This window comes from Mustela erminea, chromosome 12 (genome assembly GCF_009829155.1).
Source record: "Mustela erminea isolate mMusErm1 chromosome 12, mMusErm1.Pri, whole genome shotgun sequence".
NCBI classification, from domain to species: domain Eukaryota; kingdom Metazoa; phylum Chordata; class Mammalia; order Carnivora; family Mustelidae; genus Mustela; species Mustela erminea.
Genome location: NC_045625.1, coordinates 79,591,155 through 79,604,933, shown reverse-complemented (window position 1 = coordinate 79,604,933; position 13,779 = coordinate 79,591,155). Strand labels below are relative to the sequence as shown.

Below are 13,779 nucleotides of genomic sequence, written 5' to 3'. Positions count from 1 at the left end.
TAGAAGCTTTCCCACTGGGATGCTTGAGGGTTAAATTAATGTTTAGAATTAAAAAATAATGATGATATAAGTTGGTTTTTGTTGTAGTTGGTATGATGATTAGCTAGAAAACCACAATACCTTCAATTCATGGTTCAATTTCTGTGGTTTTAAGATTCAGTTTTTCAAGGTACCAATGTAATGTTCACTCAATGATACTTTTTGCATTTTATTTTTATTTTTTAAACTTAATTTTATTTTCTCAGTGTTCCAAGATTCATCATTTACACACCACACATTCAATGATTTTTAAGAATATAATGTGGCAATATATTGTTTCAAACGTTCTATCTTGTTACCTTTCGTTTCATCTTGCAACTTAAAAAAAGAACAATGTTATATAAGGGATTTCTCTGCTTTATAAATCTATGACTAATCGTATGTAGTCTCTTTATTCAATAAACCCAAATCCTGAAGAACAAGTAAGGAGAAATAGCAAGAAAAAAAGTCAGCCCCCCCATCTGGAACCATGGGCTCATCATTACCCCTTGGCTACTGGGCACCCTTGATGCATGAAGAACAACTTCCCAGACGGCCCCAGAAAGGGTATTTTCATGACCTGTTTACTTCAGGTTGTGGTGGATTCAAAGCCCAGCATGGTGGGAAACAATGAAAGCTAGCATAAGGGCTGGAAACCCACCTTATCTCCTTCTTCTACTTCACAGAGTTTCTCCTCGGTTGCAGGATTAAAGACAGGAAATTTCTTGCCACTCACTGAATTATGCCACTCATTGTTTATGAAAATCTGCAGAGAGGGAGAGAAAGGAGGTGAACAAACCTTTAAATAGGCAACAAATTTGATGAATTCTTTTATAAACTTAGAGTATTATAAAATGCCTACGTGAGGCCAATTTAAAACCTTCACACACCTCTCCCTGACCCTGCAAGGAATTTTTGGCTGTTTGAGACATTTTATACAGCATACACACATGCGTGTGTGAGCTCATACACACGTATTAAAATAAGGTAATACTTTGAAATTACACTGAGATACGAGGTTATTTCAACCCTGGAAAATACAAACTGGAGAAAACCATCTAGAAAAAGTACTTTTATCCGAGTTTGAGGCAAGACCAAAGGCTTTGGTGGCTTTAATCTTCATTAATCTTAACTTTTCCCTTTAGATTCTGAGCGTCCTCCTGTTGGGCTGCTGGTGATTTGGTTTCGTAAGTGACTGTTTCCTGATCCTTTATTTTACTATTTTAAAGGTAGCGTGGAGGACGGTTTTAAAAGAAACTTGCTTAGAAAAAAAAATTGGCTAATGACATGTTTTTACTGGCTGTTTCCAGGCATAAGGGTTTTATTCTTTTAAAGAGTTATCTAATCATTTATTTGTCCTCAGATTAAATCAGGTACTGGAATTCTTAATGATATCTAAGAGACATGCATCAAAGAGACAGAGGGGTCTAGAAACATGGAATTTCGTTCTGTGTATAAACGAACGGAAATACTTAAATGTGTTAGTATATCGTTTTAAAAGTCCCAAATTTCAACTTTGCTGCCTTTAACTGCTCCTTCACTATGCAGCCTACTAGGGCTTTGAGATATCTGTCATTCATTCAACTTTTAGTGCAGTAAAATATACAAAGTCTAATTAAGAAGTACTGCTTTTGTAGTAAAGAAAATTTCATTTTTGGTAAAAGCTAGAATTTCTTCCCCCTCCTGTTATTTCATTACTTCTTGTTTACTCTCCTTTTTCTTACTTATTTTTGAACGATAAATATTATCGTAGGTATGCTACTGAACTTTATGTATTACCATTTTCTGTCGGATTTCTTGTTACACTGTGAATTTTTGGATGTAATTATGAATCACAGGTAGTTGATAAGTGAAGGGGACGGCTGCCCTGCATTTTTTTACATTTATCTTAATTCAGACACCTCCCCTTACTTGGTACTTAAAGTTAAATTATTAATAGGCCACTGAGGGACAAAGTAGTGAAACACGGCCCCTCTCCCCCACCAAGGTTTAAATTTGTTGCTATACTAAACAACAGTCGGCTGTTAAAAGTTCCCCAGTGGCGGCTAGCAAGATTATACATTTTTAGTTTAATTACTTTTATTAGGCATATTTGAAATAACAAGTTTTAAAATTAACCTGTGAGTTTATACTGACTCAGTTATTCTATTGAATAGTGTCCATAAATATCCGGAGCTAACTATCCAGTCACATTCATGAAATGTGTATTACCCTGTATCCCTAAATGCTTAAGTAGAATTAATTCTATATTCTGTCATTTACAACATTACTTAGACAGACAGCCTGTTCTCCAAAATATTTCCCTGCTCTGCTAAACTTCCATCACCTAACTTGTCACTTTTTTAAAAAGTCATTTTTAAAATGTGTGCCCTCTCTCCTAGGCCGTAAGCTTGGTAAGGTAAGGTCAAGGACGATGTTTGTTTGGCTTCCTGGTTCATCCTCAGTGTCCAGCACAGTCCCGGCCCTCGAGTGGTTTTCAGCTCCGTCATGAATTCTTGCATAAATCACTTAAAACCGATTCGAAGAACCTACGATCCAGTAGCTACCCATGGGTAAGATCTATAATGTTCTGCCCACGGACACAGTATATTTGTGATTTTCTGGAAAAAAACAAAAACAAACAAAACAAAACAAAAAACAAACAAAGGGGAGGATAAGCCTTTTTATTTGCCTATTCACACCGATCCAGTAACTCGTGGGTCCAAACAGCATCCAGTCAGTGTTCAGAGGAGCTCAGGAAATTAGAGCGCTAGCCGGGAATCGCCAGGGAGAAAGAAGATGGGAGTGTGGGTAAATAAGGGGGCGGGGGTGCAGAGCCGCGGAGATGAGGAGACGAGGTGTCCAAGGACACGTATGTGGGGGTGTGGGAAAGGATAATGGGACACAGATGAAACCGTACAGTCCCCACTGTCCTTCAAGAAAAACGTGTTGGCATCTGAGTTCAACTTGAAGAAAGATAAATTCAGATTAAAATACTGACTTGCTCAACGTCTCTTAGGGTGAATCAGCATTCCAGCTCTCGCAAACACATTTTGCAGAATCCTATAATTAGGCTTGAGGCAAGTGTTTTCCTTTACGCGTCTCTAGCCCTTCCTTTTTTATATTTTCTTCCCAAAGGTTGGCTGTGAAATATCTGAATCAACATGTTCCAAACACAGTTCATGGTCGCCTCAGCTTTATGCTGCTCTTGACTCGACTACAGTTCTATAGTTTGCACATTCTCTCCCTCCCTCCCTCTCTCTCACACACACACAGAGACACACACAGACACACTTTTTCTCTCCTGTTAATGATACACACAGTCCCTAGTCATTGTTTGGTTATCATGCTCTTCTATACTATCATATACACACATACACACAAACCAACAAAACAAAAAAACAAACACAAAAAACTCCCTGTTCTTCCTCTGCCTAGTTGAAATTTACCCCCCCCCCCCCCACTCCCCACTATCATAATCTTCCTAAGCCAACCCAATGCACATTTTGGACACTCCTCAGAACACTTAGGTGGTTCTCCTAAGCATACGGGGCCCCATCGCCCTTTTCCAAATTTTATTTTATTTCCTCAGTTCAGCTTCTACTTTGGCCTTATTCGACTGTCTCCAACACCATGTCCTTCTGCTCCACACCTTTATTCATGCTGTTCCTCAGACTGGAGTTTCACTATTTTCTTCTACTCATTCTTGAAGTCTTGCTTCAAATGTCACCTCCTTGTGAAGATTTCACTAGTCAGTCCAATTGGATTTAACCTTTTATTTCCCCCCTCTTTCCTGACACAGCCTTTTGTATCTTGCTATTAAGTTATTTATTATGTTCTGCCAAATAGTAAATACTTGAGACGTCCGGAGGATACTGTGGGGAAGTATGAGAGAGTGAGCCCCTGCCCTCAAGGGGCTCATAATCCAAGGACAGAATGTATTCACATCAAGATTGGCCCATAAAGAATTGAAGGTTGTATGTAGGGTAAAAACCAAAGCAGTGCTTTTCATCAGGACACTGCAGGGTGGAACCCACAGAAGGGCAGGCAATGGGCCAGAAGAATGCCTCCTTGAAGGATGGTATTGGATTGATGGAGAGAGAAAACGAGCAAAGGAAGGGAATGCTCTTGGGATACATCAAACACAGAGAAGAGATGAGCCCCATGCAGAGAGTTAATGGGAACAAGCCATCGATTAGTTTCGACGATGAAAGGAAGCCAGTTCGTGGTGAATCTCGGCCCTCAGAGTGGGATGGCCGGACTCTCCTCTGGATGTGGTAAGGGCATGACAGGAGCGAATGGATGTTTGGGGGATGTTGACGTGAATGTACCCAAAATGGATGTGAAGTGGGGCGACCAGAATCCCGGGAGATTAGCCGGGAGCCCATCTTCACATTCCATGCGCTCCCTCATGAGGCTTGAGAGCGGACGCAGTGAGAGGGCAGGAGAGGCCGCAGTCTACAAATGTATGCGTTCTCCCCGGAACAGAAGCCTCTCAGCGTAAGAACAGAACATGGCGGAGTGAGATGACCAAGGTGGCTGTGAGGGCCAAACGCCGCACCTTCCTTCTCTTCCCTTAGCTGTGGCAGAGTGTTTGGTAAGAACTACCTTAATGATCTTTTTTTCTGTTTTAATTTTGTGGGCTTTACATTCGACATTGGCCTTTCAGCTAACTGTGTGACCAAACACTGGTGAACAATCATCCTTCCTGTTATCTAAAATGGTTATGTAAAGGAGTGTAGACTCATGGATGTTTGGTATAATCATTATGAAACCTATTTGAGGCCTGTTGAAATGATCTATCATGGTAACAACCTCATTTTCCATTTGCTGTTTGTCTTTAGCAACTTTAGGGGGAAACGGACCATCCCATAAGAAGTTAAAAAAAAAAAAAAAAATCTTGGGTTCCATTTAACTACTATATGAACTACATTCTACTTATGAGTTTCACGGTCAGGATACTTTTGAATAATATATATACACTGGACCTCAGCTTAAAGTTCATAATATTGATTGGGAATTATAGATTCCTATGCATGCTCTTAGATGTCACGTGCTTCTTATTAGGGGAGACAATCAATAAGCGTTGAGGAAACTTAAAAATTGATTTTTTACTCTTTAAATTTTAGATGTGCCAGCTTTAAGGGACACATCATGACCTTTGATTCAAAGGGAAAAAAAGGCAGTTTCCTGACTGTAGTTTAATGTCCAAGAATAAGTCATAATTTCGGGGGGGGGGGGAACCTTTCCAGAATAAAACTGATTATGTCTTTATGTGATTGGCATAAAGCTACAATTCTAAATAAATAAGCCCTTTCCTCAAAATATTTCTGGCTTGGATCAAGCTGAATTTAACTAATAGGCAAAATAAAACCTATTAGCTTTGCTCGGTGGTATAAGATTTTGGAACCTGTTGGTTTGAAGGAGAGAGAGAGAGCCCGTGACTCCCTCCAGTAGATACTCAGGGTGCCCTAAATTCACATCATCTCTTTGGGGCTGCAATAGGGCCAGGGGCTCTAGCTCATCTAAGGGAAACTAGTGCTTTCTTGGTGGCAGAGAGATTTTTCGACAGATCACATTTTCAGCGCACAGAGGATTTGTTTTAAGATATGCCAAGCGGGAGGAACGTGACAGAATTCCCCATATTATGTCTCCTGTGTGAATTTTCAGACCTGAGATCCTGGGGCACAGGCTGTGGAGTGACGGGACGGACAAGAAGGGATGTGTGCTGTACACACATAAAGCTTTTCTCAGCATCAAGCACTTAAGAGTACCAAAGACTTTGGGGGAGGGGCTTAGAGAACAAGATGTGAGATGAAGAATGAGAGGCTGAGCGAAGTCAGGAACAGGTGTTAAATGTTTAGAAGAATCAAAGCTAGATCTCTGGCAACTCCCTAGATCTCTGGCAACTCCGTTCATCCCAAACCCTGAGGCAGTAAAGCAAAATGTTGAGACCGAAAGTTTAAAAAAAAAAAAAAATTAAAAGGAAATTAGGAGGAAATAACAGATGGGAGGAAAATATTTAACTTGACCCAAAGGAATGAAAACAAAATGAGAGTGACCAAAACGAAAGTGGGAGAAATAAAATTTCCCTTTCATTTCTGTTTTATATTATAGTCTGACTTCAGTAACATGAATGTATACTCTTTTTTTCTTATTTATTCAGAAAACCCTCAGCTCTTTCAATTAGGGAGAATAAAGATGCTAAAGCATGTCTGTTTTGAGCCACATCTTCACTATATCCCACCGATGACAAAAATACTTGTCAAGGATCTCTTAGGTCATGCATACCCTGTATCAAAGAGGTAAGATGTAGATGCCCCAGAAAGTTCTGCATATTTAGTGGCAAATAGCATAATTCAGTTATTTGTTGTTTGTATTATTTTAATTTCTTATTAGGTATCAGGAAAACAGTGGAAATAGTCACAATGGGCCCTGGGTGAGGAGTGGGTAGTTGATGAGGCAAAGTTTTGCAATCTGTGATATTTGTCCAGATTCCTAGGAAGCAAATTTCCATGAACAATTTCAACATTACAACAAAGTCAGGAGGTACGGATATGATGATGTGTAATCAGAAACTCAAATATGAAAAACACTACATCCCTTGCAAACAACAGTTGTGTGAGGTTGGATACACACACACATTCAAAACATAACAGTGTTCTGGAATCTGGGTTCACACAAATATCCACTTCTCTGATTTGTCTATGAGTAGTGGTTTTAATTACGAAGCAACTATTGCTCCTGTTCTTTTGAACATGGCTCTATGCTGCTACTTAAATCTAGGAAATGTATAAGGTATTTGGCCACAGTAATACTCATGTCATGAAAACCCAAACCACCACCACTACCACCACTGCCACCCCAAGCCAGGTAATTGCTACTCTGAGACCAGTGTATCACCATTTATCAATGTCTGTACTCCTCTATGTAGATGTGTACTACATCATTCTACGGATTACACATGGCATTTCAGAAGCATTACCTTAACTTTTGGTTCAGTTCCTCTTCAAAGGAGCTGTTTCCCATAAACCCTAAGAGTTTTCCCACCCAGCCCTCTCATTTTGGCAGGCGGCTAATGACGAATTCAGTAGGTGAAGTCCAGTGTAGAGAAATCAAGTGAATGCTTGGAGTAGTGAGACTCCTGACGAAACTGAGCTAATAGGATCTCCAGAGCATTGGTTATTTACTTTAGGATTGCTATTGATTAGGTTCCTTGAGGCAGGCAGGTGCCAGAGAACAAAAGAATTTGCCAAGACACCAGTCCTTGGAGATGAGCTAAAACATTGCATTTGTAGTGAAGGGTTACCTCTCAGGAAAAAATTCAGTGGTTGGTCTCACCATCTGTTTGCGGCTACCGTCTGGTTCCTGTTGGACTCGGGCACTCTCCGAAGGGGAAGGTAAGTGAATCTGACCTGGCTGGGTGGGAATGGGTTTCTGAGAAAAGGAGGAAGTCTGGCCCCTAAGCAACTAGATGGTGGTGACTGCTGGTGAAAATGTGAGGTTGGCCCTAAACTACTGACCTGTGCTGCTGGTCAACAGACCACCCTTGGAGTGGCATCAGCAGAATCTGGAAGTCTGTTAGACATGCAGAATCTGGTACTTCACCTCAGACCAAGAGAATCAGAATTTGCATTTCAACCAGAAACCTTCCTGATTCACATGCATATTCAGATTCGGAAAGTGCTTCTCTAGAGTATCTTCTCTCTGTTGGATCATCTGTCTGGGGATCTAGTGCCCCGATCATACCTCTTTCCTCATCATCCAAATTTCGACTCTCTCAATCAGAGTAAGGGATGAATGATACAAAGGAAGCAACCGGTATGAAATCACTTGTTACAATCCGGTAGGATTCGACTACTACCACCATGTTTAGTATGCGCCTCCTAAGGCTGTGGGACCTGGAGCAAATCACCTAGCATCTCTGAACTCAGGTTCCTCAGCTTTAAAATGGGACACAACTAACATGTTCTAACTCTCTTCCAGTGGCTCATTATGAGCCTCAGATGAGATCAGTAGATGAAAGCAGTTTTAAACTACGGCAAGCGTTGCAAGTATTTATTCCAGTACATTGGGAGTGGAATAATTTGAGAACTGTAGGAGTCATCTTGGGCAGTAGAGGGTTAAAAAGAGCCCGCACCAAGGGCCTAATAAGCACTGGGCGTTTTCCACAAATTACTTCACTTAATTCTCAGGCCACTTTCCCAGGTAGTTATTATTATTCCCAATTTACAGACAGGGGAACTGACACTCAAGATTAGAAGCTTGGCCAAGGTCATAGCATTAAAGAAGTAGAAGGGCTGGAACTCGAAGCCTGGCTTGTCTTGTTAAGCCACTGTACCTCCCAGCCATCCGGCTCTTTGTTCATCTGCTTCCAAACCAAAAGCAAACAAAATACTGCTTCAGTCAGAAGAGAGTTAATATTGTTTCCCGAGTGAAAGCAGTGCCTCGGCACCACCAGCTTGGTTTTGGGCGTAAGTCCTGCCTTGTTTGAAGCACCCCTTGGTGGGGTTTCCCTCCTACAAAACCCAGGCTATGGCCAGACTTGCCACCGCCTCTATCTCCAGCCTCGGCTGGTCTGTTCTTCGCCTCTCTCACTTTACGACAGCCACGGCAACTTTACGACACTCGTGGCAGCCCTTTGGATAATTCTGCGAACACAGCAGGCTCTCGCCTGCAAAAGTTTTTGCATGTGCCGTTACCTTGGATATTTGTCTCCCTGCCCCTTCTCAGCTCTCGAGGGTCACTTTGTGCTCTGTATCCTTCAGGCTCCCCTTCAATGTCCCTTTCTTAAAGAACCCTTCCCTAAAAGCTCATGGAAAGAAAGCTCTTCCCCCTCATTTCTCAGCTTTCAGTTGTCCTCTCTTTAGCATTGATCATAATTTATGAATCAAGTATGCGCGTACTTACTTATTTTCTTCACCTTCCAGGGACATAAGCTCCCTAAACCCTATTAGCCTTCTTCTACCATATGACCAAGCACAGCGTGGTTATTCAGTGACTTGTTAACTATATGGAAGGAAAAACAGGAGATGGGAGTGAAGAGAATGGGGTAGTGGGAAATGTACGTGGCCTGAATTTGTTTGCTGTAAGAATCTAAAACGGCGATAAGGGTGCCTAGTGCATAATATGCCAGGATTCATCATTTTTCCCTATCAAAAAGATATCTTTAACAGCAATGTATTTAACAACCTTATCAGAAATCTAGGAAAGGAATCTCTTACTCCAACCAAAAATTACTCTGCAGGAATTGAGAAAAACACAGTTCCCATAGAAATGGCACACCTATTTCCAAATCCTCTACACCACTGCCTCTCCCAGCCCAAACCCCACCTTTTCAGTCAAACCAGAATGTCTGTTTGCTTCCAGCCTTCCTTATTGTTCTCCTCTTTTTCTAAGTTGGCCACCAACTTCCTCCTGGTGGCCTGGGAACAGCTGAGTGGCAGCTGGAAAGCCTCATGGTCATGTCCCCTCCAGGAATCAGGAATGGACAAATGAGAGTCGGAATAAAGAAGGCCAGAATAAGATTCCAGGAAGTCCACGTCTCCATGTAACAACACTGATCTTAGACAAGCCACTTACTTGGTGTGAGAGTTCAGACTACCCCCGTTTGAAGTCTAGTTTTGTCACTTTCTAGCTGTATGATTTAAGGCAAGTTACTTAACCACTCTGTTCCTCAGTCTCCTCATCTACAAAACAGGAGGAGGAAACTCCCCATAGGGTTATCATGAGAAGTAAATAGAGTCATTGCAAATAAGCAGTCATTGCTAAAGAGGAAACACAATGAATTTTAGCTATAATTGTTTCCTGAGTGTATGGGCCTGAATCTGTCAGTTTATAAAATGTCATTAGCATATGAAAATCTTTTCTAGTAGGAACATCTTATTGTTTAATGAGTTAAGTTTAGGAGTTAAGTAAAATATGTTGGGGGTTTTAATCCTGTCTGAGAAAGCTTGTCTTCTTGAATTTTCTGTTTTTCTTTTTTTTATTAAGGTAAAAAACAAAGCAAAACAAAAAACTGTTGTAAAGGGAGAATGGAAAACAAAGTTACCGAATCCTTTAAGATAAAATTTTTGATCCCTGAAATCCTGGATAAACTCTCAGAACTTCTCACCAATGAAATCCTTGTCAGGTGGGGCATGGCTGTGCAAGAAAGAATGGCAGGAAAACTAGAAGAAAAGAACGAGATGAGAGGAACACTCATGAGGAGACAGGTCTCGGAAAGAGGATTAAAAGAGGTTTCTGGAAAATTGGAAAGAATTCAGAAAAATAAATAGGACCAGGGCAGCCAATGTTAATCAATCACTTCCCATGGGCCAGGCACGATTTCAAATGGTTTATATGCACTAAAACTCATTTAACGCTTTCATCCACCTTAGGAAATTAGGATCTTTATTATTCGCATTTTATACATAAGGAAACCAAGGCAGAGAAAGGTAATGTAGTTTGCCCAGTGATCACATAGGTTTTGAAGAAGCTCTTCATTTAAAGGCTCAGTAAAATGGATGAGCTAGCAGATGCGGGATTCATTCAGAGCTGGGAAGGGTGAAAAACAACCCTAGAAATGGGATCCAAGTTTATGTGGATTTATAATGATGTTATTGAGGTTTTAAATCCTAAAAACATTTGTATCATTTTAGAAACTATTTCTTAACCTTAATCTCTGTTTTATCCACCCAACAACAATAAAAACATAATCAGACTGTACTAGAGAATAAGTCATAAAAGATATGTAACAATGACTTCTTTTGTTCGGGTGAAAAGCAGTCTCCCATTTGAGAGCGTGCAGTTCTACCATAGCTAGAGTAATTTTCTGTTATCAACCCTGCTTGTTTCTTCCCACCTCCTTGCCCCAACGACCAGTATATTTCTAGTGGTAATAACGAAGGACATTAACATAGTAAGAGAAAAATAATACAGAGTTTAGGGGCCGGCCCTAGAAGAGAATTCCACAGACACTATAAAATCCTTGCTTACTTGGTTTGCAACCAGGAAACTTAGTGAATAACTGTCATTTTTCCAACCCCTCTTGCAAGTGCAAATCCAATACAATTCTTCAGTGGGGCATAGTAAAAAGCAAATGCAAAGACATTTGAAAAAGCTCACCCATTTAGATTTAATTACATACATAACTGGTGTCCTCCCAAGTGTGAAAATGCTGTAACCAATAAATCAGACAATAAAATGCTATCTGAGCAGAACAGATTTATAGAGATTCACTCACTTGCATTGGGTGTTTCTACCCTGAAAGTTCCTAAACGCAAAAGCAAATGGCTGCTTTTTGAATTGTGCCTTCTTTTCAACACTTAGGTCCATCATTTTCCTTAGAGGGTGTTCTTGTCTAATGGCTTTGAAGTGAACAGCGGATTCCAATCTTGAAACCATCTCTCTGTGTTAAAGGATCACTAGGTCTGTGTTTGTATGCTAGATTTTAAGGACCATCTCATTTGTTCGTTACTGTTTCTTACATGCTCAATTTATAGCTACCCAATGAAACATAATTTAGTAGAGAGAACACTTCACTTTAGAGCTTCCTCAAGATACACGTAGAAGACTGCAAACTTCAGCAAAGCCAAATTTTTAAAAATGTGACATTCAGATTACCACAATATCTTTCCAAGTAGTATCACAGAAAAAAAGAAAAGACTCTGTAGTAATAGTATGAGATAACTTTCAGTCTTTGCCAATGATTTTGACGTTTATGAAATGCATTCTTAAATGTACTTGCTTTAGATTGAAATTTCTTGTGAATGACCAATTTGGAGTAAGAAAGTTGGGAAGACTGGAGTCTTGTCATCTTTTCAGGCAAACCTTTACCAAGGGCAAATTGTTGGAGGGTATGGACTCATTTGTTCTCATTTGGAATAAAATTAAAGGAATAAAAAATGTTTTCCTTTTTAATAAAACCTCATAAAGATAATACCTTACTACACTTTATTGCTGCTGACCAACCATGTTAAAGGCACAATCTGATCTCTGCAGACACTTTCCTAAGGAAAAGAACCAGTCAGCTGAGCAACTTCCTCATTTGTTGTGCTTATGAAAATGAAAATATAACTGACCTTAGGATTTCAAAACCATCCATGGTTACAAGTAAGGGAGTAAATAAATACTAGCGGGGCTTTCACTTTATCATGAAATTATACTGCTCTTGATTTTTCATTGGCTAATTCAGAAGGCAAAATGGCTCTTCCTGAGATGGAAAGGGTTCCTTTCTTACCTTGCTTTCTGCAGTGTACCATAGAACCAATTTTAAGTGATTTTGTTCAGATTGGTTTGTTTGCTTGTTTTATCTCTTTTCCTGGGAGTTCTAGACTCTGACAGGAAAGCAGGCATAAAACAATGTGAAACAAAAGTTCAGGGATACTTTCGAACGGCTCAAATAGGATCCATTTCCTCGTTCTCCCTAGCCTGTGGATTTTTTAAGTCTGGATCTGGCTCCTGCTCTTGTTTCTCTAAATATTTATCAGTTAACAATTATGCATCTGCTCCAATGGCAACAAACTTGCTGAAGAGAGAAGTAAGAATGCTTTCTTTGCCCCAAATAGGCTAAACAATGCAGGTCCATTTGGAGTTTTTGAAACAGGAGCTTTCATCAAATTATCAGAGGTAAGTCCTTCGATTTTGGCACTCACTAAACATATAGAAAAGTCATGTTACTTCAGCATGGGGTTTCTCCTTTTCTTAAAAAAAAAAAAAAAAAGAAAATCACTTCCTATTTGTTTGGCTCTTTCTAATAAGCTTCTCTAGTAAGTACTTGCTTCTCTTATCATATATGCTGAGCAATGCTGAAGTTAATAGAACTGCATAGAAAAGTCCACTGAACCCTGGGGCAAGAACCCTTCACACAGAAGAGAATTCCTTTCACTTAGACATATTTTAAGAAATAAACTTATGAAACATTGCCTGATACAATTTAGAAATCATTATTTGATCAAGACACTAAACCCAAACCTGCATTCTGCAAGCCTTTTATTTTTGTATTTGCAAAGGGCTCATTGCCCAAGTTTACTCACATTGACCTTTTATGCTTTCAGCACATGTCGTTTTCATAAACCTGAGAGGCAAAGCAGCAAATATAAATTGTACTAACCTTCGTATATTTATATGTCAAATTGGTGAGTGGGACAGGTAAGTCTGGCATGCCTGAGGACGACATTTCTGGTTCAGCTCCTGGAACACAGGTGACAGGCTCAGCGATTTGGTTCTGATAGAGCACTTGGCTTTATTTGTTCCTTTTTATCTGCACGGGCTAAGGTCTATTTGCATACCGGACTATGATTGGATGAGCCAACTCAGAGCGAAAAGAAAACGACACTACTTATTTGTAACACCTAGGGCAGGAAGCCCTTGACTTTAAACTTAAATCCTTAAGAAACCAGCTCTCCAGCGTTTAAACTGCAGCTGGAGACAGGGCACTATTTGCAGACGAATTAATTTACAAAGCCGAAACCTGCGATAAGGATATGCAGGGCAGCTGCTCTGGCCACTAAGGCCAGTTATGATTTTTTGGCTTTTCAGGCTTTTTATGCCACTGGGAAACTTTCCTCGCTCTGACAGACTTGGACTCGGAGAATCTGAGGATTGAAAAAGAGTCTCGAAGGGCACTTGTTCTCAGCAGGCGCTGGTGAGGAGAGGTCCCTGGCCAGGTGTCTTCAGGACAATGCTGTCAGCGAATTTAGCCCAGTCCCAGAAAAGCAGGGTGGGAAGAGAGCCCTTCTGGACAGACCCAAGTCAGCTTCACAAGATCTGACCAGTGGAGTGTATTATCAGTGGGTAAGC

The 13,779-nt window shown here is 40.4% G+C and overlaps 1 protein-coding gene across 1 annotated transcript in view; it reads right to left on the bottom strand.

Moving 5' to 3' along the window:
• ALDH1A1 (aldehyde dehydrogenase 1 family member A1) overlaps nt 1-13,203 on the bottom strand; it is a 52,370-nt gene extending 39,167 nt beyond the window's left edge. The window contains exons 1-2 of the mRNA XM_032306349.1: nt 13,091-13,203; nt 680-784 (exon numbers count right to left, since the gene is read on the bottom strand). Coding sequence (XP_032162240.1) covers nt 680-784; nt 13,091-13,156 — 171 coding nt within the window. The 5' untranslated portion in view covers nt 13,157-13,203. The remainder of the gene's footprint in view (nt 1-679; nt 785-13,090) is intronic.
• Between the last annotated feature and the right edge of the window lie 576 nt (nt 13,204-13,779).